Below are 23,288 nucleotides of genomic sequence, written 5' to 3' on the forward strand. Positions count from 1 at the left end.
CGGACTCTGTGGGATCTTACCGGTCACTGGGAGCTATGTGGTAGAAGGCGGTCTCGAAGATAGCCTGGCCCTGAGCCATATAGGGCTTTAAAGGTAATGACCAACACCTTGAATTGCACCTGGAGACCAATAGGGAGCCAGTGCAGCTCGCAGAGAATTGGTGTAATGTGGGTGTATCTAGGCGCACCCACTATAACTCGTGCGGCTGCATTCTGGACCAACTGTAATCTCCGAACACTTTTCAAGGGTAGCCCCATGTAGAGCGCGGTGCAGTAAGCTCTGCACCTCTGAGTGTGCTTTTTAGCATGCTAATGATAAGATCTTTACCTTGGGACCTTTGTCCAGCAGCTTAAGCTAAATGTCCAGTTTCCTTTCTTTGTTCCAGGTAATGGGCCCCTTGCAAAATTGTTCAGCAGTGTAATAAAGCCACAATCGTCCAGCTAGACTAACAGTCCCTGTAACTGAAATGTTTATGGTCATCTTCTTTAGCTTCTTCAGTTAAGTGTCAGAGTAGGATTTTAGCTAATTGCTAAAAAAAAAAAAAGCAAATTCATAAAGTGATTCAAATGGACTATTTTAGTTGAAGCTAATTTATGGCTCACTTGCAAAAACCCCTTAATAGTTTGCTAATAAATTAATAGGCCAGGCCATCATATGAATGCAATCATTTTATTATTACTCAAATCTCAAGTCCAGGCCACATCAAAGCAGTTTTTGTGACATTACTGGCATCTCCAAACCTCTGGTTGGAGGTTGCCATGGCAAGCATCAACATTTTCAGTATTGTTTGTTATTCTGGACTGCAGCACTGGGAAACTGGAATAACTGGAAAGCAATTCCAGTTATTCCAGCACTGTGGGAATAGCAAATATATCCCACATATTCTTTTAGAAAAGTGACCAGACATGCTCCAGTGATAACTTCCATACCTGTGATTAAATTTCTTCATCCATCATGTTGCAGGTACACATTTCCAGAAGGGGGCTGGGGCCAACTAATGGGAATGTGAACTAAGAAAAATCTGCAAGACAGAAGCCAAAACATTGGATTCAGAATGTCCCTAGTTGATGGGCATTGTGACCACAAAGGTAGAAGTTGCTCTGGCTCAATGATTTGGAGGAGATAAGGGGGAAGTTAACCTAAAAGAGACTCCATTGACCAGATATACTTCCAATCATGCAGTTGCATATTTGTTGAAACTATCATCCATTGCATGTCAAGGGTTTATATGTGATAACCAGCATACTGAATTACACCCAGAAGTGGTAACCAATGCAACTCATGAAGCACAGATGACACATAGGTTGATCATAGTAGGGCATCATGGCGTGCATCACTGCATTTTGGACCAGCTGTAGCTTCTAGATGGTTTTAAGGGCAGCCTGTTGTAGAATCAATTGTAATAGTCTAGTGATGACTTGACTAGTGCATAAGTGATCATCTGAAAGGCCTCCTATTCAAGGAGTAGGAACAATTGGTGCATCAGGAGTAGGAACAATTGGAACATTGGATCAGTTGGACTTTCTTAGTTACAGTGTCACAGGCTCCTAAGCAGGAACAGTGAGTCCAGGAAAGTCCCCAGTTTGAAGTAGCACCCCACCCAAGACCAATGATGATTACTCCCCAGATCTCCATTTCCAGAGGAGTCCAAATAATTACAACTACTTAGCATTGGCAGAATTGAGTTCCCTGAGCCTATTCAGCCCATGTAGACTCAAACAACCTACAGCCATCATGTCAGGACATTGACATTACTATCTGGACAGCTCAGGGTTGAGATTAATTCATTAAAGTCATTAAAGGACCAAAACAAAAACCTTTCTAAAAACCTTACAAAAGGCGTCTGATTAGCCTCTGAGCCCAGGATAACATCTTGATTAACTTCCTCTGCATTATTTGAGTCCGGACAGTATAAACAATGGGATTTAAGACAGGGGGAAAGATGAGATAGAAGTTGGCCAGAAGAATATGAGTCGGAGGAGACACCTGATGGCCAAACCTGTGGGTCAGAGAGGAGACTGCTATGGGGATGTAGAAAGCTAAGATGGCACAAATGTGGGAGCTACAAGTGCTAAAAGATTTGAGCTGGGCCTCTGCTGTGTCTAAATTCATCACTGCCCGGAGGATCAATGCATAAGACAGACCAATACCCAGGGAATCAACGATGAGTACCAGAAAGCCAATTGCCATGCCATAGATGTTGCTGATGGAGGTGTTGTCACAGGAAAGCATCACCACAGCCATGTGCTCACAATAAGAATGTGCGATGATGTTGGTGCGATAGTAAGTCAGTCTCCTCACAAGCAAAGGAAGGGGCGAGATATAAAGGACACCTCTCAGGAGAGCTGCCACCCCAATTTTAACAACAGTCGAATGGGTTAAGATGGTCTTGTGTCTTAATGGGGTACATATTGCCACATAACGGTCATAAGCCATAGCCAAGAAAATTCCTGATTCCACAGTGGCAAAAGAATGAATGGTGAACATCTGGAGCAGGCATGAGTGGAAGCCAATCTCTTTGCTATTGAACCAGAAGATGGCTAGCAGCTTGGGCAGAGCGGAGGAGGAGAGCACCAAGTCAGTGACAGCCAGCATGGAAAGGAAGAGGTACATAGGCTGGTGGAGGCTGGGCTCTGCCTTGATGATGAAGAGGATGGTGCAGTTCCCCAACACTGCCATGATGTACATGGAGCCAAAGGGGATGGACAACCATGCATGGACTGCTTCCAGTTGAGGAACACCCATGAGTAAGAAGCTAGATGGGCTGAGACAGGTGTTGTAGAAAGCAGAGGTCATATCATCAACACATCCCAAGGCAGACCATCATTCCTGCAGCTGGAAACATGAATATTTAAAGTTTATTTATTTGTTTGCCTGATTAAAAAATGTATACCACTATCTACCTAACCAATGAAACTCTGGGCAGTGAACTATAATAAAAACATAATACAATTTTTAAAACAAGTTTAAAAGAAGGGAAAAACCAAGTCTAAATACCTTCTCTCAGTGTGATGGGATTATTTTTGAACTGGAGGTGTATGTTGCTTTGCAAGGGTGGCAATTAACAGAAAACAAGACATGGGGGGGGGCTTTTATGCTTTTTAAATTTACGGCAAAGCTATTTACAACAAGGATTTACAACAGGCATATATAACACAATCCTGTGGTTCACCTGGTGTCTGATTCCATCCTAACTTTCTCCCAGAGACTCCTCCCTTCTATCTCTCCCACTGGCTCTCTCTTTTCTCCATCTCCCTCCCCTGTTTCTGGGCTTATCAAGAGAGAATGAAAAGAAAGCAAAGGGCTGGGATATTACTGTCTTGTGCTCAGTGTGGCTTGAACTTCTCCTGGAACCACTCAGAGAATCGTCTTCTACTTCTCTGTTGGGAGAAGAATCACTTTCAGGGTCTTCTGCCCAGTCCTTCTCCAGAGACCAGGACTTCACCAATGACCAATGAACCCTTCCTTTGTTCCCATCTTGGATGTAGATGTCATCTCTTTGAGTCTTTGTTTTCCTTCATTCAGGGAAGCCACCCATGGACCTTTGTTCTTCCTCACCAATCAAGAACTGAAGACTGCTCTGCACACTCGTGTAACTTCAAATTTTCTCTCCAGCCAGTTCTGTATTATTTTTCCCCCCCTTCTCCCTCTCTCCAATTTTGGGTCAGATCAGTACTGTATTCCCTAGCAGCTAAAGAGGTGGATGTCCTCCAGGGCTCCAGGCTCTAGCAATAGCACTTAGATTTATATACTGCTGCACAGTGCATTACAGCCCACTCTAAGTGGTTTACAGAATCAGCATATTGTCCCTAACAATCTGGGTCCTCATTTTAACAACCTTGGAAGGCTGGAAGGCTGAGTCAACCAACTGAGTAAATTCTAATACCTACATACTAGAACAATGAGTCTGCAACCTCAACATCTCCCCATAACAGCTCTGGCTAGCTCATGAACCCCTGTGGCATCAGAACTGTCCTTCAACTAAGTTTCTTCTCCACTTTTCTCTCTCCATTTGCTAGTTCATGCCAACATGACAGCAGCCAGGTTAGATCACTAAAATCCATATGCTGCACACCTATACCTGAACTCCATTAACCCCAATTTTTCCTGGGGTCAAATCCAGGTCTTCATAGCTTTCCTTGTATATCCATATGCTTCCAATAATGGGGCTGTCCACCTACTCAATCCTGTTAGCCTCATTTTGCTTGGAGGAAAGGGAAAGTGGATAAAGATGGCTTTCCAGCCTCATCTATAACTGAGATAATCTTCTTAGAAGTCCCTGTTCTGATTCTCTGCTGAGTTGCCCATAACCTCTGTATCTAGATAATCACATCAGCACTGCAGCATGTTCTTAACAATGTTCTTAACAGACCTTGTGCCCTCAGCCATTCATCAAACACCCCACAAAAAGTCTTCTACAAATTTACTCTTATGCCACATTTTCTAACTGCCAGATAGACATGTGGACCCAAACAAGGTGGGAAAGAAATGAATTGAAGGAGCATCACACTAAAACAAACTGCCCAGCATATCCCACGCCCCCATCTCAATCCTTTGAAAAGGAAGGTAGGTTTGGTCCATGGACTTCTTTTGAGACCTCTAGGTAGCCAGTCCTGGAAGCAATAAAGCAGACAGATTCAGATTTCTTATACTAAAATGTGGACCTTCAATGGTAAAAGTTGGATAAGAAACTCAGATGCATTCATTCCTAAAAGTGAAATCCATGTTTTTCAAGATATTGCATTCGTTACCCTAACCCATAATGGAAAACCATGCGAATGAATTACTTGGCACAATTCCGTGATTTTGAAAATCTTGGAGAGCAACTGCCTTTAAAATATCGTATGATGTCCTGCTCAGTTAAACTGGCTGCAGGACTCCAGATCAGCCTCTTCTAAGGACAGCCACCGTCAAGTGCTGCCCCAGCTCTTTGGTTCCCAGACCACCTTCTTCCCTTGAGACCCAGCCCTCTTGCAGTTTCCCTTCCCCACCAACCATGAAGGAATCAGCTTCTGATCAAGGAAACCAGAGCAGGGAGCAAGGCTGTCAACCTGGACAATGGATCACAGCAGCAAGACCCACTTTTGTGTAAACAGAAGCTGGCCAGGATCCTGGCCCTTTTGCAAGGGGACCCATCCTTCCAAGCCGCCATCCCAGTCTGTGGAGATCTGAATTCTGTTTGCTAAAATTCCATCCCACAAAGATGATCACCCATTTAACTTACCAAATTGTCAAGTCAGCTTGGTCACTTCTGCAAGAATGTTGGCTGGCACTTCTTGGTGAAATACTTATGCTGCTATTTCCAGCACCTTGAGGGATTTTACAAGCCAGCAGGGGCTAGCGGCAATTAAGTGTTGGCTTGGCTTGAAAACCTCAAAGCATCAATAAGGTCTAAAAAAATATTTTTTGAGCAAATCATTCTTTTGATAGACCCGCCTAAATGGAAAGTAAGATTCCCATAATTCCCTTAGTCTGGCTAAGTGTAAGCATAATTCCTTAGTAAGCAAAAACCATATTAGCAGATTCTCCTGGTGAAAGATTTCCCACTCCAGGTCCACTTGCTTGGCAACTAAACTCTTTCTTGTCCTGTCTTTTCACTTGGAAGATAACAATGTGCTATCAGGGGTCCCTCCCCACCTAAAATCTCCCCATCTCAGAAGTGGCCAGATGCAAACTAACCACTTCAAACCTTCTGAAACATGGCTGGTAATCTGTGTTTTATTTATGTGCATTTTTAAAACTGCTGCTGTATCATACATTGCAGTGATGCTCTGATCAGTAGTCTTGGTTTTATGCTGCTGCTTCATTTATTGATTTGTGTAGGGTCAATTTTTTTTTTTTTTTACTCTTCCTCATACTCAAGGCAGCTTTGTTATGATCTCTTCAAACATGGGTGCAGGAAAGTAGCATACAATGCTGTGATTTTTTTCCTTCCTTCATCTCTTTGGAAAGGTTTGGTGTAACAAATCCAAGCACCGAACCCAGAAAATTGCCCAGTCCCATGCTTTGCCCATTCAGCCAGAGGTGGTATTCAGCAGGTTCTGACCAGTTCTGGAGAACTGGTAGTGGAAATTTTGAGTAGTTTGGAGAACCAGCAAATACCATCTCTGGCTGGCCCTGCCCCCATCTATTCTCTGCCTCCCGAGTCCCAGGTGATCGGGAGGAAATGGGGATTTTGCAGTAACCTTCCCCTGGAGTGGGGAGGGAATGGAGATTTTACAGTATCCTTTCCCTGCCACGCCCACCAAGCCACGCCCACAGAACCGGTAGTAAAAAATGTTTGAATCCCATCAGTGCATCCAGCCCCATCATCATTTCCTTTCTTGCATCTTCATCCTGTCCGACTGAAGAAGTCTGGAATTCAGAAAGCTGCCTGCTAAGAAGTAATTGTCCCAGAACAGTGCTACGTCTAAATCTTTATTGAAACCCAGGCACTTGTCCATAGAGGGAGGTCTGACCCTTCGAAACTCTCTGCTTCCTATCACATGGCCCAAACAAAACAGGAAGCCCAAAGCTGCAGTGAGTTGGGAGGATGTAAAGGTGGAGGACAAATTTTGTCTTGGCCTCAGTAGCATCACAAAGTAGGGTGAATAAGTCATCCTCCATTGGGCTCCAACTGTGTCCCACCTGTCTTATTTGCCTTTTTAGGCTTTTAGAATTTTATGTGGCTTTTTATGTGTATTGTGTGTTATGGTTAGCATACATCATTTGGCTGGTTTGATCTCTCTCATAGTTTACAATCAATCAATCAATCATAATACAGCTGGAAGGGACCTTGAAGGTCTTCTGTGCAACCCCTGCTTAAGCAGGAGACCCTATTCTATTTCAGACAAGTGACTGTCCAGTCTCTTCTTAAAAACCTCTAGTGATGAAGCACCCACAACTTCTGATGGCAAGCTGTTCCATTGGTTAATTGACCTCACTGTTAGGAAGTTTCTCCTTAGTTCCAAGTGGCTTCTCTCCTTGATTAGTTTCCATCCATTGTCTTGCCTTACAGGAACTTTGGTAAATTGCCCAAAAGAGATCAAACCAGCCAAATGATACATGTTAACTATAACATTAACAACTTTAACACCAAAACAATTCCACATCAATCTACTTTTGGACATTGTTTTTGCTATAACATACATTCTGGACTCAGAAAATAAATAAATAACTGCAACATCTACCAAGAGGCTTAGCATACTCTGAAAAATGGGAGAGGTCATTCACAACCAATAATAATGTGCATAAGTAGATTGATGTGGAATTGTTTTGATATTAAATATGATAGAATAGAATAGAATAGAATAGAATAGAATAGAATAGAATAGAATAGAATAGAATAGAATAGAATAGAATAGAATATTCTTTATTGGTCAAGTGTGACTGGACACACACAGAATTTGTCTTTGGTGCATAAGCTCTCAGTGTACATATAAACAAACAAAGTGATAAATCATAAATCATGATACAATAATAAATCATAAGATACAATCAACAAAGTGATAAATCATAAGATATCAATAGGAACAGGTTACAGGAAACATGAGAAGAATAAAAGCTGAGAAGAATATTTAAAGATGTTAATTTATGTTTAGCATTTATCATTTGGTTGGCTTGATCTCTCTCGCAGATTACAGTACATATAAAAAGCTACATAAAATTTTAAAAGAAAAAAAAATCTGAAATTTTGTAAGACCCTAAGCTGTAGCTTGTATATTTTAGGCCTAAATCCAGCACTGTTTTATGACATAGATTTTATATCTTGTGGTGTTACAGAATCATAATTTTAAAATGATTTTTTACAGAAAGGTGCTTAACATTTGATTTTTTTTTTCTTCCTAGTGTTTTCTTGCAAGTGCAGAGTCTGCTTTTTTCAAATCAGCCGAGTGTTGATCCATTGGTTGCAACACGAATTTCAATCAGACTTGTAGCCTGAGCCTAATTTTGTTCCAGATTTGATTAATAGGTGTGACCTAGAAGTGAGTTTCAGCAGGTTCTCACCAGTTCTGGAGAACCGGTAGCGGAAATTTTGAGTAGTTCGGAGAACCGGTAGTAAAAATTCTGTCTGGCCCCGCCCCCATCTATTCTCTGCCTCCCAAGTCCCAGCTGATTGGGAGGAAATGGGGATTTTGCAGTAACCTTCCCCTGGAGTGGGGAGGGAATGGAGATTTTATAGTATCCTTCTCCTGCCACGCCCACCAAGCCATGCCCACCAAGCCATGCCACGCCCACCAAGCCCACCCACAGAAACGGTAGTTAAAAAATTTGAAACCCACCACTGGTGTGACCTATTTTCCCCTTTCCCTCCTTTTTTGTTTTGTTTTGTTTCATGTTACTTTGGATAGCTGTATTTTTTGTAATCTTTTATATATTTTTTTTCTGAGGTTTTGTTGTTATTGTTGTTATTTTTATATACCCAACGATGTGAAACCACAGCATCCAGTTCTTTAGCTGGTGTTGGCACATTGGCTCATACACATTGAGTTCTTCCCAACAATCTGCAACGTCCTAATGTATTGTTGTCGTATATGTGCAGATTGAAAGCTGAGTGGCCTTTTGCAATTGACGGATGGAAATTTGGTCAATGTACAGATTCTCAAAGTGCCATCCGAGATTTTTTGGTTGTGCTGATAACTACTGTGACCACCACAATTGTTTTATGCCATAATCTTTCAATTTTGCTTTTCAGATTTTGATACTTCAGGGCTTCCATGGCTTTCTTGGCATCTATGTCCGGCACTGTTTGGCACTGTCCATAAAGGGTAAGCTAGGCAGCTGCCTAGGGTGCCAAACTTTAAGAAAGGAATCTACAAAAAATGCATTTTGTGTTTGTGAAGAGGCAACCTATTGTAAGGGTTGGTGGTGACTGACAGCTATGGGGCCACAAAGAAGGTTGCTTTCCACTATCCCAATAAGCTTCAGGGGAGGAGATAGATTCGAGAGGTGTTTTCACATCCTTCCTGCTCCCCCCTCCCCAAAATGATATAAATAATTTGTCATGATTATGACAATGAAAATATGAGTCTCTGACCATTTCACCCATTCTAGAACACCTGAATAGAAGTGGGTAACATAGTTTGTACAGATCCTTGTCCCAGGAGTAAATAGGAAGACCTATATCTTGCACCTATATCTTGCACAGAAAACTGGGTATGTGGAGTCAGTATAGTCCTGACTCAGTTTTCTAGTTGTCATCTCCTGTTACTCACAACCTTATCCATTTCATTTCCCCCCTTTTTGCTTTCAAACTTTTCTCATAGCAATATGCAGAGCACAAGCTATTCTTGGCCGGTGGCATGATGGACGGACAGATGGATGGACGGAGAGACACAGAGATATAAATATAATAGTGTGTTGGGGGGGATATACAAATGCTTTTCAGTGCTGACACAAACACACATGTATATATTTCCAAATGTCTCCCATTCTGTAAATCAGCTTACATGCAGAGATATGTAAAATAATTGCAGGCCTTTACAAAATCATGTTTTCAACTTGCAGCAACAGAAAAGGAAAGTTGGATCAGCCTTGTTTGTAAAAGTGGCTCCCTCAGGCAGAGAGCCTCACTGGCATTTGCCATTTGGTAGCTGGCAAGAAGAGCCATCATCCTCACAAAATGGGGTTGCAAGATGAACTCAGCAGTCAGCCATGTCCCTGGGGAGGTGTACATGGCCTGGGACAGGACAGGACAACTTGCCGATGTGGTGTTTCCAACATATATCCTTCCCTATATGATATGAACCTGTCCAGGGCCTGCTCCTTTTGTCACTTCAAGGGCCCTTGTGTGAAGGGGCCACGAAGAGCCAGGGTGGAGAGTTGGTGACAGATGAACTCCTTTCATTAGTAGACCCCCTCCCCCATTTTATTTAGTTATTGTTAATCTCATTTGTTTGGATGGATATAGAAAACCAAATCATTTCATATGTTACTCCTCTGGTCTTCTGGATGGCCAGCTTCAGGGACCTGTCTCTTCACCTGGGAGAACCTGGTAGTGGATCAACTCCTTTGAGGCCAGCAAGTTCTGTTCACCATTTAAGTGGGACCCCAAGGAGGTAGTGTGCTGTTGTTTGTTTCTTGCAACCGTTAATAGCCTGGCCCTCATTAGTGCCTGCTGGACCAAAGTGGCCAACTTGAGTTTAGCCAGAGAGTTAGAGGTGGTAACCCAGTAATTAAGCCCTGGACATTTCATCTCATTAGACATTGGAGAAACTTTACACACTTTCAATGTTCAGTATGTAAAAACAGCTACTGTTGCTTAAACTGGTGACTGAGGAACGTCTCCAAGTCCAAGGGAGACATTAGAAAGTGATTGCCAAAGTGGCCAATCCCACCCCTTCCTTCTGCCAAGGCCCTGCAAAAGACACCGTTGGGAGGGGAGATGGATGACATAGAGAAACCTGCAAATGCCAGCACATTATCTGGAGTTTACTGGTGTTGCTGTTACCACATCTTCGAAGACTCCACTTTGTCCAAACTTAACCATCCAGAGATTCAACGCTGGAATGGAATAGGAAACTTGTTATTAAATAAATGCATACCTTTTCCTGTAAGCAAGAACAATCTTCTTACCAATTTAGCTCTATAAGAGCTATGAGGCTGGACCAGGCCCCTAGGCCCATAATCTGGTTCAGCCTTCTAGGTCCCTCAGACCCACTGTATAGATTTGGGTCTATAGATTCATCCTCATCTCTTCCCCAGAAACTGCTATTATGGAGCTGCTGCTGCTCCCTGGGATTCAGGAGCTGGGAAAAAAGCCCTACAGACAATAGCCAGTGACTGCCTGATCTTCCAGGAATCACTCCAGATACCCTTTTACCACCCACAATCAATTGGCTGTCATTCCCACAACTGCTGAGAGTCAATTCTAAACTCTCCAGGCCAAATATACTCAGGCAAAGAAATGCCGAAAACTATGGCACAATTTTTCAAGCTGAATGAAAGACTAGCATTGCCTTGATAGGGAATTTCATTTGGGTTTTTTATATTGTTTCCTTTCAAGGGAAGAAGGAAGTTCCCAAAGGATAACTTAAAATATTAAGTCCCATTGTGACCTCTCTGGTTTGGACATAGTGTGATCTATGCATCCTACCATTGTAGTTAATATAAAGTAGTTTATGATATTGTAGTTTATTGACTACAATACCATTGTAGTCAATAAACGATGACTAAAGTAACAATGGCTTAGCATGAAGTATGAACTCAGTCAGTTAATAATGTGAACATTTTCACTTTGGCTTGTGTACAGGAGCTGCATCTGCAAATACTAAAGAGATTTTGATGACTCTCCATTAAAAGATGGGTGGGAGATTTCTTATGTTGCCGTTGATCTGTTCATGATGGTGGGTGATCACACACAACCAGACAAGTCGTCCCTCATTGAGCTGCTGCTTACTGTTCATGCTGGCAATTTTCTTGGTGCTAAACAGGGATGCAGGCACAATAAAGAAATAAGGGAGATTGGCACCAACTATCTCTGGATAAGTAGGCTTTTGATGGTTCCCCATGACTCTCCAGGACAGGACAACTTGCTGATGTGGTGTTTCCAACATATATCTTTTCCTGCTGTGATATGAAAATGATGGAGTTGAAGGAGGCTGTTAGCTGCCAGGCATTTGTCATGATTCACCACCACCACCCCAGTGAAGGAGAAAAGGTCCAGAGGCTTCACATGTGGAGCATGAATATGAATATGATGAATGTAAAACATATGGGAGCCTGAAACTTCACAGCTTCCACCCAGTAGTTACCGCAAGACCTTAGAAAGGTTAGAAAAAGCCCAGAAGTCTTTCCTCATCAAAAGCCCAACAGCTGTCTTGCTTGAATTGATCCTCAAGATGGTTTGGTCAAGAAAGTCTTCCAACCCCAAAGGAAAGACAAAATGAAACCGTGGGAGGGATTGTCACGAGGAGGGCAAAGGGGGCCCAGCCAGGTCTGTCCAGGACAACTTCCCACAAATTGTCCCATGTTTGGCTGACTCTTCATTTCTTCTGGGGTTTTTACCCTGTAAAACTGCCGTGTACTGCTGGCTGCAGAATTCCTTTGGAAGCAATCTGAATGATCGGGAAGGTATGTCACAAGGGATGACTACTTCTTCTTCTTCTTCTTCTTCTTCTTCTTCTTCTTCTTCTTCTTCTTCTTCTTCTTCTTCTTCTTCTTCTTCTTCTTCTTCTTCTTCTTCTTCTTCTTCTTCTTCTTCTTCTTCTTCTTCTTCTGCATTCTGGGTGCCATTCAGAGTTTTCTGGATAGCCTCTCTTCTCTCACAGCTGCCTTACAGTCCTGGACTCAGCTATGAGGACACTTAGGGAATGAAGCAAGTCTGGAATTACTCAGACAGTCTTCTGACAAATGAGTACCGCCATGCCTGGGGCTGCCCACATCCAACCTGGCAGCAAATCCAGAGCTGTGGCTTCCTTGGCAGCTTGCCAGTAAGGCCCCAGGAAAGCCCTTGGCCCAGCTGTCCTTGGTCTTCTTGGCTGGGTGATGCAACCCATCCTGGTGGCCAAGAGGAGGCAGGTACAGCCAAGAGAGCTGGAAGTTGCATCAGGGAAGGAGAGATCCCCCAAGCCTTCAATTTCTGGAACATGAGCCCTTGAGCCTGTGGGAAAAACCATGTATTCATTTTGCTGAAAGATCAAAAGAAATCGTTTTTAATAACAACATATCCTGCTGTCTTTGAATGATTTCCTAGCCATCTTTAACTGCAGAGAGAGATAAATTTATTTAAATCATGACTTGACCAAGATTGTCATAAATTCAACCAAGAATAATTCTCTCTCTCTCTCTCTCTCTCACACACACACACACACACACACACTCACACTCACATTCACACTCACACACACACACACACAGAGAGAGAGAGAGAGAGAGAGAGAGAGAGAGGGAGAGAGGGAGAGAGAGCACAGAGGCAAGGATAAGAAACAGAAATTTGAGATTTATGTTTTAATCCTGAAGTTTGTTGTGAAAACTTTCAGCCATAATAGAGAAATTTGAGAGAGAGAGAAAGAGAGACTAAATAACTGGTGGCATTAAGTGATGCAAATTAAATATAATGTACAATTGTTTTAAATCTGAAAAAAACTTTACAGGTTATGTATTTTGTACTGGAATCTTGATAAATGAGCCATACTGCCATCTGGTGGATTTTATTCAAATCGTTTTTTTTTTAAACTGGATAAAATCCTGCAGATGAGATTTTCCATTTGTAGATCACTTTATTTATATGTGTGGTATTTAGCTCCATATAGTATATTTATACATAAGCATTTTCAGACAGATATATTGTCTGTGTTCCTACAACACATTTATACCATACATTAAATCTGGATTAATGTTAACCTGGATGTGAAATGTGTGAAATGACCACCCAAAAGATAGATGAGTAAATGAAAACACAATTACAGTTATCATTGTGGTTGTTAAGTGGGTCACCATGTGACCAGACCAGACTTTTTGCTGCAGTGTGTTAAGCAAATCCATTATATGCAACAGGAGCTTTTTCTGGAAACTGAAAATAAATGCCAGAAACAGGCAAAAACATTAAAAATTGTAGTTACATGACTGTGGAACACTGCAAATGGCTGTAAACATGAGCCTGTTGCCAAGCAGCCTGTGATTGCAAACAGTCATGTGATTGCATGACTCTGTGTGTGTGTGTGTGTGTGTGTGTGTGTGTGCAGCCATCATAACTTTGAAATCAAGTTGCAAAATACCTTTGGTAGATTCATCGTCACTTCAAACAGTCACTAAGTGGCCAGTCGTAAGTGGAAGACTGCCTGTAATGTGCGACTCCGGTTACAATTTTTAAAACATAGTAAATGGAGTTTGAATGAACTACTAACTCCCCAAATCAAGAGAACAGGCGAATGTAGCACAAAGAATGAGAGCCGATGTGTCTCTCTTGCAAGAAAAATCCAGGGGGGCGTTCAGTGGAATTTCCTAAAAATCTGGATTACAGCCTGAGCTTCAGAACTTCAAATGAAATCCATACAACTAACCCAGCCTTGAGATTTTGAGGAAGTTAATCAGAGGTGGGTTTCAGCAGGTTCTGACCAGTTCTGGAGAACTGGTAGCAGAAATTTTGAATAGTTCGGAGAACTGGTAGTAAAAATTCTGACTGGCCCCGCCCCCATTTATTCTCTGCCTCCCAAGTCCCAGCTGATCGGGAGGAAATGGGGATTTTGCAGTAACCTTCCCCTGGAGTGGGGTGGGAATGGAGATTTTACAGTATCCTTTCCCTGCCACGCCCACCAAGCCACGCCCACAGAACCATTAGTAAAAAATTTGAAACCCACCACTGAAGTTAATCCAATAAGGGAATGGTTTCTTCCTGCCCAGGGTCCCCCAAAAGAAATGGGAGGTCCTTTCTGGGGATGGGGTCCCACCAAGAAAGGGGAGGTTGCTGGAAAGGCCTTTGCTCCTCTTCCTCTTTCCCATTCAACAACCGCAACATTTAAAATGTGATCCACTGAATGCAGAAGAATCACATGCCATGAGCCCTACTCTATTCAGAAAAGGATTATTTGCAGCTTTAAATGACACTTGGAATACTTTTTGATTTCATCAGACATCATATCCAATTTTTTTTTGTTTTTTCATTCACTGTAATATTTTATTTGCTTTTAAACTTGCTATTTTACAGTATTATTTGGTTGATTGTCAGATGTTATGACACTCTGAGGTAAAGTTCCCTAGATATCAGTGAGATGCCTGCATTGATGTATGGCTAAGAAGTACAAAAGCAGCCCCAATTAATAAAACAAAATTATATTCATTGTCCACATTCTATTCTATAATAGTCATCTGTGTTTTGCACTAGCAGTCCAAAAAGCATCAAAGGCAAGACATTCTAAAGCTTTTCTAGAAGAAAATAAGACAGGAGATCATAAGATCTGCTCCTTTTCCAAAGCCTGTGAGATTCCCTGCTAAGTCTTAGAGAGAGGAAGTGGAGGACAAGGTTCCACAAAATGTTCATCTGGGAAAAAGGCCTACAAAACCTGCCCCCAAAGGCACCTGAGCTTTAGGGGAATAGTTTGCAAACTAATGCAGAAAGAGTAATGGAAGTAAACTGGATAAATGGAGAACATAATGGCCAATGAAGATCCATTGATGTTCACCAAAGAAGAGGGAGGGATGGTTTCTCGATCTTCAAGGTTTGTGTTTGCTTTTTTTCCACACATGTGTGCCTGGAATTTGCTTCTAGAAAAGTTGCCCCTCCCCCCTCCGTTTCAAAGTCCTACTTTCCATGTTAGCCCTGCAACAGGAGCCCTCTTGACTCTTAGCAAACTTAACAGACTCTTAGCAAAAGCCAGAGGGGAAATGCCAGCTGGGACTCAGACAGGGCAGGTGCAAGGGAGAGAGCCAAGTTGTCTCACAAACATCCAGAAAAGTTTTCTCTATCAAATTAGGGCCCAAAGGAGAGGCTGGACCTGTTGGCCCTGGGAGACAGTGGCAATTGTTGCAGCAGCCCTGGTCGTCTGGAGCCAGCCAGCCCTGGATGGCTCAGCAGGATTGTCCAGCTCATTAAAGCTAATTGGCCTCTGTGCGGCTCTCCTGGGAAGGCAATCCAGGCAGAAGAACTCAACTCTCCAGACTGCTTTCTTTGTCCAATGAGGGTTTGCTGCCCTTCCAGAAACTCTCTGTTTGTAGGAGATAGGGAGGACAAACAGAGGCTCTCCTGAACCTCTGTGCAGAGCCCCATCCAGGCAGGAAGAGCCCCTTTGGTCTAATGGGAAACACACAAGTTACTCTACTTGGGATCAGGCTGAACAGAGAAGGCTTTTAAATTCCACCCACTAGCTAGTTGTACAAAACAATCTAGAGTTTGCCCTGATACGTGTTCTGAAAACATGACATACTTGGGACAATTTGCATATGGCCAGTCCTTGCAAATGATCAGGAATGGCCGAACATGACCATAGATAAATGTCCAGGAGGTTGTAAAACTTTTAAAAAGGCGTTCTTGGGAAAGGAAAACCTGTCCCAATAAAGAGAACAAAAAGAGAGAACATCAGTGGAAAAACTTGGTGGGGGCAAAAAGTAAGGTAACATAACAGGAAAAGGAATTGAAATAAATAAATTTGGATAGGAAATTCCCAGCTCTGCAATTTATTCGGTTTCTATGGCTTTAGAGCCTGGTCAGAAGATTGCAGGTCTAATCACTCAGAAAACTGGAGCTTCCAAAAGGTTTTTTTGTCCTATGGTTATCCTGCTGCCCTTGTGGAATTGGGAAGGAAGGAGCAAACAAAATGGCAAGAATAAAAAAATCCTGTCTCAAGAGCTCAAAGTGTCTCAAAGAGTTAAAAATGAAAGACTTATCGGTAACTGTTTTCCATTAATCAGAGCTAGCTAGCCAGTCTAAATCAATACTATCAAACCTGAGAAATTCAAACTCTGAGCAACTTAGAACTAAGAAAACTTCTTGCTTGAGTTAATATTTAAAAAGGAGGGAAGGGGCTCCTGTCTTTCAAGGGAAGAGCAGTCAAAGTTCTGAGGATCTGAGAAGTAGAGATCCAAGAAATGGGCAGCAATTTAGGACATAGTAGAAGCTAGATATGAATCAGAACCCAAATAATGTGTTATAGGAAAGTGCCTGTGTTGTTTTATATAAATGCTATGTGTGTGTCCATCCTGATTAGAGGAGGCAGAGATAAACCTTGTAGACTCCAGTTATTATGTCTTTTAATTTTCGGTTTCAGCTCCCATTTAGTTCCTTAGCCTTAATATTTCTATTAAGCATGGCTTATTGAATCAACTGTCTCGATTCTGAAAATCTAGTCCAGGCAGGGTATCAAACTCGATTTTATTGAGGGCCATATCAGGGTTATGTTAGGATATAAACAATCCTACACCCCGAACAGATTCAGGCTTGGCAGACTGCTTGGAGCTGAAGCAAGAACAAGTTTTATTTCTCAAATTTAGAGACTGGCCTTCTTACTTACAGAAGACTCTTAATCCCACCCTTTATCTCCGGGACAGGTCTTTGGAATTACTTTATAAAGAAGTAAAAATAGAAATCTAGTTCTTTCCTCCAGGCCAGTGACCATTATGGAGCATATTAATTTGCAACGTTTGCCTGTGTTTTAGGGGACCAGTTGAATAGGTGAGGCAAACCAAGTTTCCCTAAGTGGACGAAAGCCCCCAAGATCTTGCAGTCAGCAATCCATACTGGCTGAATTGTGTTCGTTGTTTCTCCATTGTTTCTTCTCCAGATGGCAAAGAGACGAGTGCAAATGTTTTGTCTTTCTTTCAACCATCTTCTCTCTTGCAGTCACAACTTTCCTCAAGTCCAAAGTCCAAAGACCCTTTTCTCTTCTTTATTTATAGAATATAAAACTAGAATAGAGATCATTGGAAGCCACTTCAGACAGACACACAAGTTGCAGGATCCAATCTGCAACTTCAGTCACTGGGACAGAAGGTTTATTCTTCCAAGCTTTCAGGTTCATGCTGGAACTCATCATCAGGGAACTTCTCTCTCTCTCTCCAGAATATATGAACTGGGCTGTTCTGTGCATTGTATTGATAGGGTGCCTGGTTGTGTGCAGCTACTAGTTGTTAATTAGGGTGTTGGCCATAAAGTCATTGATTGTTGTTTCCTTGTGCGGCTGCACCCTTGGCTCCTAAGTACCTATAAACTGGTAGTAAATTAGTCCTGTTGACTGACAAGGGGCCTGCTTCCCAGGCTTCAATGATTTCTCTGGCTATTTTTGTTCCTGCTCTGCCAACAATTGTGGTGGCTGCAAAATTGAATGCATGTACTTGTTCATTGCAATCTGAGTCTACCTGCATGAGGAAAGAACAGTTAATGACTTAATAGCCAGCCATCAACACCTAATTAACAACTGATAGCTAAACACAACCAAGAACCTTATAAATATAACACATAGAACAACATAATGCACATTTTCTTGAGAGAGAGAGAAGTTGCCTGATGATGGGCTCCAGCATGAGCCTGAAAGCTTGGAAGAATAAACCTTTGGTCCCCAATTCAGATTGGATCCTGCAACATTATCCTGGGACACGCATATTTATCTTCATTTGAGACTCACAAGTATCAAGATCTTCATAGACATAGCATACACACACTCACACCCATCCCTTAGAAAAAGGCTCCTTCTTTAACTCTACATAAGCCATATCTGCATTTCTCTTTTGAATGGGACTATTTCCTCTCTCCCTCCACCGATAGAGGAAAACACAGAACACAGCTCTCTGCTTCCTTTGGTAGAGCTTGATATTGTTTGAATATGGGAAATTTGATTTCTTTCCAAGAGGCCCACTCATCTCCTTGCAAAGATTCTTTGATGACAATCAACTGGGGATCATTTGGAAGCAGAGAAAAAAGTGAAGGAAAGTCTGTTCTCCATCCTTTTCTTCAGGTTGTGGCTAGGAAATAAAAGGATTTGGGTCATTCCAAGAGCTGCCATAGCTCAGGAGGCGGAACAGTGTCTACATAATTACTGTTACACTCTTATTGGTTGTCTAGAGGGAGCATTGATTAGATTCTGGTCCCTCTTGTTAGTCCTCACCATTCCAAGATCAGCAGATGGGAAGATACTCACATGACTGACTTTTGAATACTTTGGTCAGGGGGCTGGAGAGGAGAGCCTGCCAGGTGGATGCGATTGTGAAAGGATAGCAAATGTGTGATGCAACTTAATAGCCTCATGGTTTGCAGGTACAGCAGAGGTCAGGTAGGCAACCCTTTGGACAATGCCCTACTCCTAGCAAGAAACTTTCCTGTATATCCTGTGGGATACAACACTGGGCCTTATGCTAGTCCCACTTAAAACAATTTCTCTAAAGCAGCATTTCTCGACCTTGGCAGCTTGAACATGCGTGGCATGGCTGACTAAGGAAATCTGGAAGTTGAAGTCCATATCGCTTCAAGCTGCCAAGGTTGAGGAACATTGCTCTGAAAATGATTTTTTCCCTACTGCTTTATCATTCAGCAACATAAGATGCCTGATGAGAGCCAGAATATATTAGCAGAACAGCTAATATCTCTTACACAGATTTCCTCCTTTTTGCCTTCCCGAGCTTTCAAGAAGCCAGATATTTCCTTGCCAATCCTTTCTTCTGCCTTCACATCATCATTCTTGTTGGAAGCTCCATTCTGATCTACACAGTGAAAGTGGAAGAGAGTATCCACACCCCCATGTGCTTTCTGATTGCTTTGCTCTTCTTGGTAAACATCTGTGGGACCACGGTTATCTTTCCTCACATGCTCATCAATTTCCTGCTTGGAACCAGCCACATCTCCTTGACATTATGCCTCACACAGATGTTCTTCCTCTATTTCATGATCATGCTAGAATGCAATATCCTCCTCATCATGGCTTTGGACAGATACATGGCCGTTTGCCATCCACTGTCCTATGCAGACATTGTCACCAGGAAGCTCCTAATGGTGCTAATTCTTGTGGGTCTTGTTCGCAGTATGGCTGTTGTTATACCAGTGGTGATCTTGGCTTCCCAGGTGCGATTTTGCAGATCCAATATTATCAAGCACTTTGTCTGTGAGCATATGGCTCTGATGAAACTGGCTTGCAGTGATACTTCCAGAAATAAAGTTGTAGGCCTGGTGGCAAGATCCATTACTAATGTTTTTACTTCAGTGTCCTCTTAGACTACTACAGTCGTATTATCCATGTGGCATTATGCATATCATCTGGCATCTCTGGTGCAAAATCTTTCACACCTGTGGCACTCATTTTATGGTCATCTTCATAATCTATTCTTGCAGTCTCATCTCCTCCATCGTGTACCGCCTGGCCAAGCCTGCTAGTCAGGATGTCCACAACTTCATCAATAGGTACTTTACCTATTCCTTCCATGGATTGTCAACCCCATCATTTATGGTATAAGAACTAAAGAGATCTGGGTAAATGTTCTTAAGCTCTTCCAGAGAAAGATGTTCCTTTGATCCTAAAAAAAAGTTACTGCTATTAACAGAATCAAATGATGAACATGCCATGATGTAGCTGTCAAGAAAACCCCATTTTTTGTGGTCAGATGAAATTCTTGCCAAGGAACATTGTCCAGCTGGTCAATGGAAATTGAAGTCTCCCATGTTTGATGGAAAGCAGGAAAGGCAAATCTAGACCACTCCAAAAGATTGGTTAGTAGAGAATGGGGAATGTTCCCAGGATGTCTCTGAATCCAACAACATGAGTGAACAAGTGCACCACATTCTTCTGCAGGAGGACCTTTCCTCTGAAGGTCAGCTCTCTTCTCTTGGCAAGCACTGGACCAGGTTGACAAACCTATAGGAAGTGCCCTTTTTTCTCCCATTGACCTACCTGTGATTTTTTGTGGGTGCAATATTGTTTTTAACTTAGCACAGAAAAGTATGAGACATTAAGCAATCCATTTAATAAAATCAGTTATATACACATACACCCACTTCTGTTTTTCATGTACTTAATTGCTAGTCTTGGGCTCCTATTCACACCGACACATACATGGCCTTTTTTGGGAGGAAGATGGTTCTACTCCTAAGACAGCCTTCTACAAGTGCATTGTGTAGATCTAGCTCTTCCTTCTTTTGCCTCCCATAAGATTGTCTCCAGGATGCCTGTTTAAAGGAAATGAAAACAAAACATTTTAGATTAGATCTTTTCCCCTCTAAAACAGATCCAGGTGCATGGATAACATAGAAAAACCTGTACAGAGACTGTTGTCCTTCTCCAGGCTATAGCACTATGGGGACACCTGGCCACATATAACTCTTCCTTCACCATTTCTTCCTTCTCTTTTCATTCTTTCTCCTTCCTCTTTTAGCAGAATCTACATTACTACTCCCACTTTCCCATTCTTCTGCTCTTCTCTCTTCTCCTTCTCCTTCCTTTCCTCAGCAGCATCTTCTCATCTTTCCTTCATTTCATTCCATCACCTTCTTTTGTCCTTCTCATACCAAGTCCTCACTTCTCCACTCCAAACATCTGAAGTGCTGGGACATGAAATGGTACCAGGAATTTTTCTTGCTCTGCGGTTGGCCACCATGGTCTGTAGAATGGTGGAATTCTACAGTTGGCAACATTGTCCAAACACTGGCCATTTAATCACTGTGAAGGGGAAAAAATTGTTTTTATCTTCAGATGTTGGGACATCATGGACATGTATACCCAGAATGACAAGACCCTGTTGGCCAACAATTCTCTGAGGACTTGATTCCTCCACTTATAATTGTGTACAAGCTCATGATATCCCAATATCCTAAAATAAAAACAATAAAAGTCCTCAGAGAATTGTTGACCAATAGGATCTTATCATTCTGAGTAATAGCCAATCACACAGAACAACCCAGAAAATCAATGCACACATGCTATCTCTAACAATAAGGCATTGTCTTGAGTTGCTTCTTCATGAGGTTATTCAAAAAGAAACCCTCTTTTCCCATTTCACAGGAAGATACCACCAATATCACACCCTCTTCTGTCTTCAAGATACTTTAGTGAATATAGAAGCAAGTCTATTTGCGGGGAGGGAGGTTAAAAAAATAAAATAAAGATGGCAGTTACAGTCTATTCTTTCAAATTAAATCACAGCTATAATTTCAAATCTATGAGAGGAGTGATGGATTGCTGAAAAATGTCCTCAGCTCTTCCCAGCAAACCTGATGTTCCCTCTTGCAAAGGGATGTTTGTGTTGTCTAGTTTTTTGATAATGATGGTGGTGGTTCCAAAACCTTTACTTATTTATATAAACAAATCTATATTATAAATTTATATGTCACCCATCTCACTGTCCTGACTGACTCTGGATAGCTTACAATAGAATGAAATCTAAGTATAAAAGCATTACAATTAAGATTAGCAACAGTTAAATAAAAGTTTAAACCAAGAGCACAGACAATACAGAGCTGGATTTGTGCCTGTCACTCAGTCAACCACCTCAGTGGTGAAATCCATTTTTTTTTACTACCAGTTCTGTGGGCATGGCTTGGTGGGCTTGGTGGGCATGGTGTGGCTTGGTGGGCATGATGTGACTTGGTGGGCATGGCAGGGGAAGGATACTACAAAATCTCCACTCCCACTCCACTCCAAGGGCAGGATATTGCAAAATCCCCATTCCGTCCCCACTCTGTGGTCAGCCAGAGGTGGTATTTGCCGGTTCTCCAAACTACTCAAAATTTCCACTACCGGTTCCCTGAACTGCTCAACAATTCTGCTACTGGGTCTCCAGAACCTGTCATAACCTGCTGGATTTCACCCCTGAACCACCTCCAGCTTAGTATACTCTTACTGGGACCTCAAACCAACCAGCAGAGTCAGATTTTAAGGTTCTTCTGGAAGGCCAGAATGATGAAGGCAGATCTCATCTCAGGAGGGAAGATGATCCAGAGGGCAGAGGCCACTGCGGAGAAGGCTCTTCTACCTCCTTACTGAAGTAAGGATGCTCGTTTAATACAATTTTTATATTTCTACAGTTCCATTTTAACTTCTCACTATAGCTATGGGTAATAATTATATGGATATAAAGGACATAATACTATTCCTCTGGTGTAAAATTATAAAAAACAATGGGAATCCACCATAGCAGATTTGATGAATCATTCATTTCCAACAGCTTTTACCCTTGCCAGTTATTTTGGGAGACAGTCCCATTGTCCTAGCTATTGTTACCTGTATAGGTATTTTACTAAATGTGTGCTTAATATGTAGCTACAGCAATTATCTCTTAACCATAGCACTCTTCACAAGCTTTAGAAATTATTATAATAAAGATACATTTTTATAACATAAAACTGCAGGAGAGAAGTAATCTAAAATATATTAGAAACGCAAATTTGACTACTCAAAGCAGTGCATTCAACTGATTTGGTTTAATGTTTTTCAATGTTTTTTATGATGTAAGCTGCCCGGAGTCGTTGGATATGAGATGGGCAGCAAATACATTTTATAAATAAAATAAAATAGAAATTGAATATTTGGTAATAAAGACCAAAAACTTTCATTAAAAGACTTTAATGAAAAGTAACAGTGTTTGTTCAGGCCATGCAGAATTTTTATCCTCAGCCAATTCTAAATACATTGTGAAAAATATGGTTATAAAAATGTTTAGCATCTCTATAGGCAGCTGTATCAGCAACCAAGTTCATTAGTTTGGGGTACAATTTCCCAACTGTTCACTATAGGATAGGTCAAAGTAACTCAGCATGAATAATAATGCATCGTTAAAGTTACTTGTTGCTCTCCATATACAATAAGAAATTAACACATATTAGCCAAATTGAAATTGGATTGCCTAAAAGAATGTACAACAGGGGAGATATGTGAAAAGCATTTCGTTTGTTAAGT

The 23,288-nt window shown here is 41.8% G+C and overlaps 1 protein-coding gene and 1 pseudogene across 1 annotated transcript; one reads left to right on the forward strand and one right to left on the reverse strand.

Annotated features, from left to right (window-relative positions):
• Window positions 1–1,830: 1,830 nt before the first annotated feature.
• On the reverse strand, window positions 1,831–2,796 carry LOC139316811 (olfactory receptor 52M1-like). Its single transcript, XM_070943652.1, has one exon. The coding sequence runs from the start codon at window positions 2,794–2,796 to the stop codon at window positions 1,831–1,833; it is 966 nt and encodes a 321-aa protein (XP_070799753.1).
• A 12,276-nt stretch (window positions 2,797–15,072) lies between these two features.
• Window positions 15,073–19,912, forward strand: LOC139316812 (olfactory receptor 52E8-like; annotated as a pseudogene).
• The last annotated feature ends 3,376 nt before the right edge of the window (window positions 19,913–23,288 follow it).

The sequence above is a fragment of the Pituophis catenifer genome, unplaced genomic scaffold, assembly GCF_029215685.1.
Source record: "Pituophis catenifer annectens isolate HBS135680 unplaced genomic scaffold, rPitCat1.0.hap2 SCAF_4, whole genome shotgun sequence".
In the NCBI taxonomy this organism is placed as follows: Eukaryota; Metazoa; Chordata; class Lepidosauria; order Squamata; family Colubridae; genus Pituophis; species Pituophis catenifer.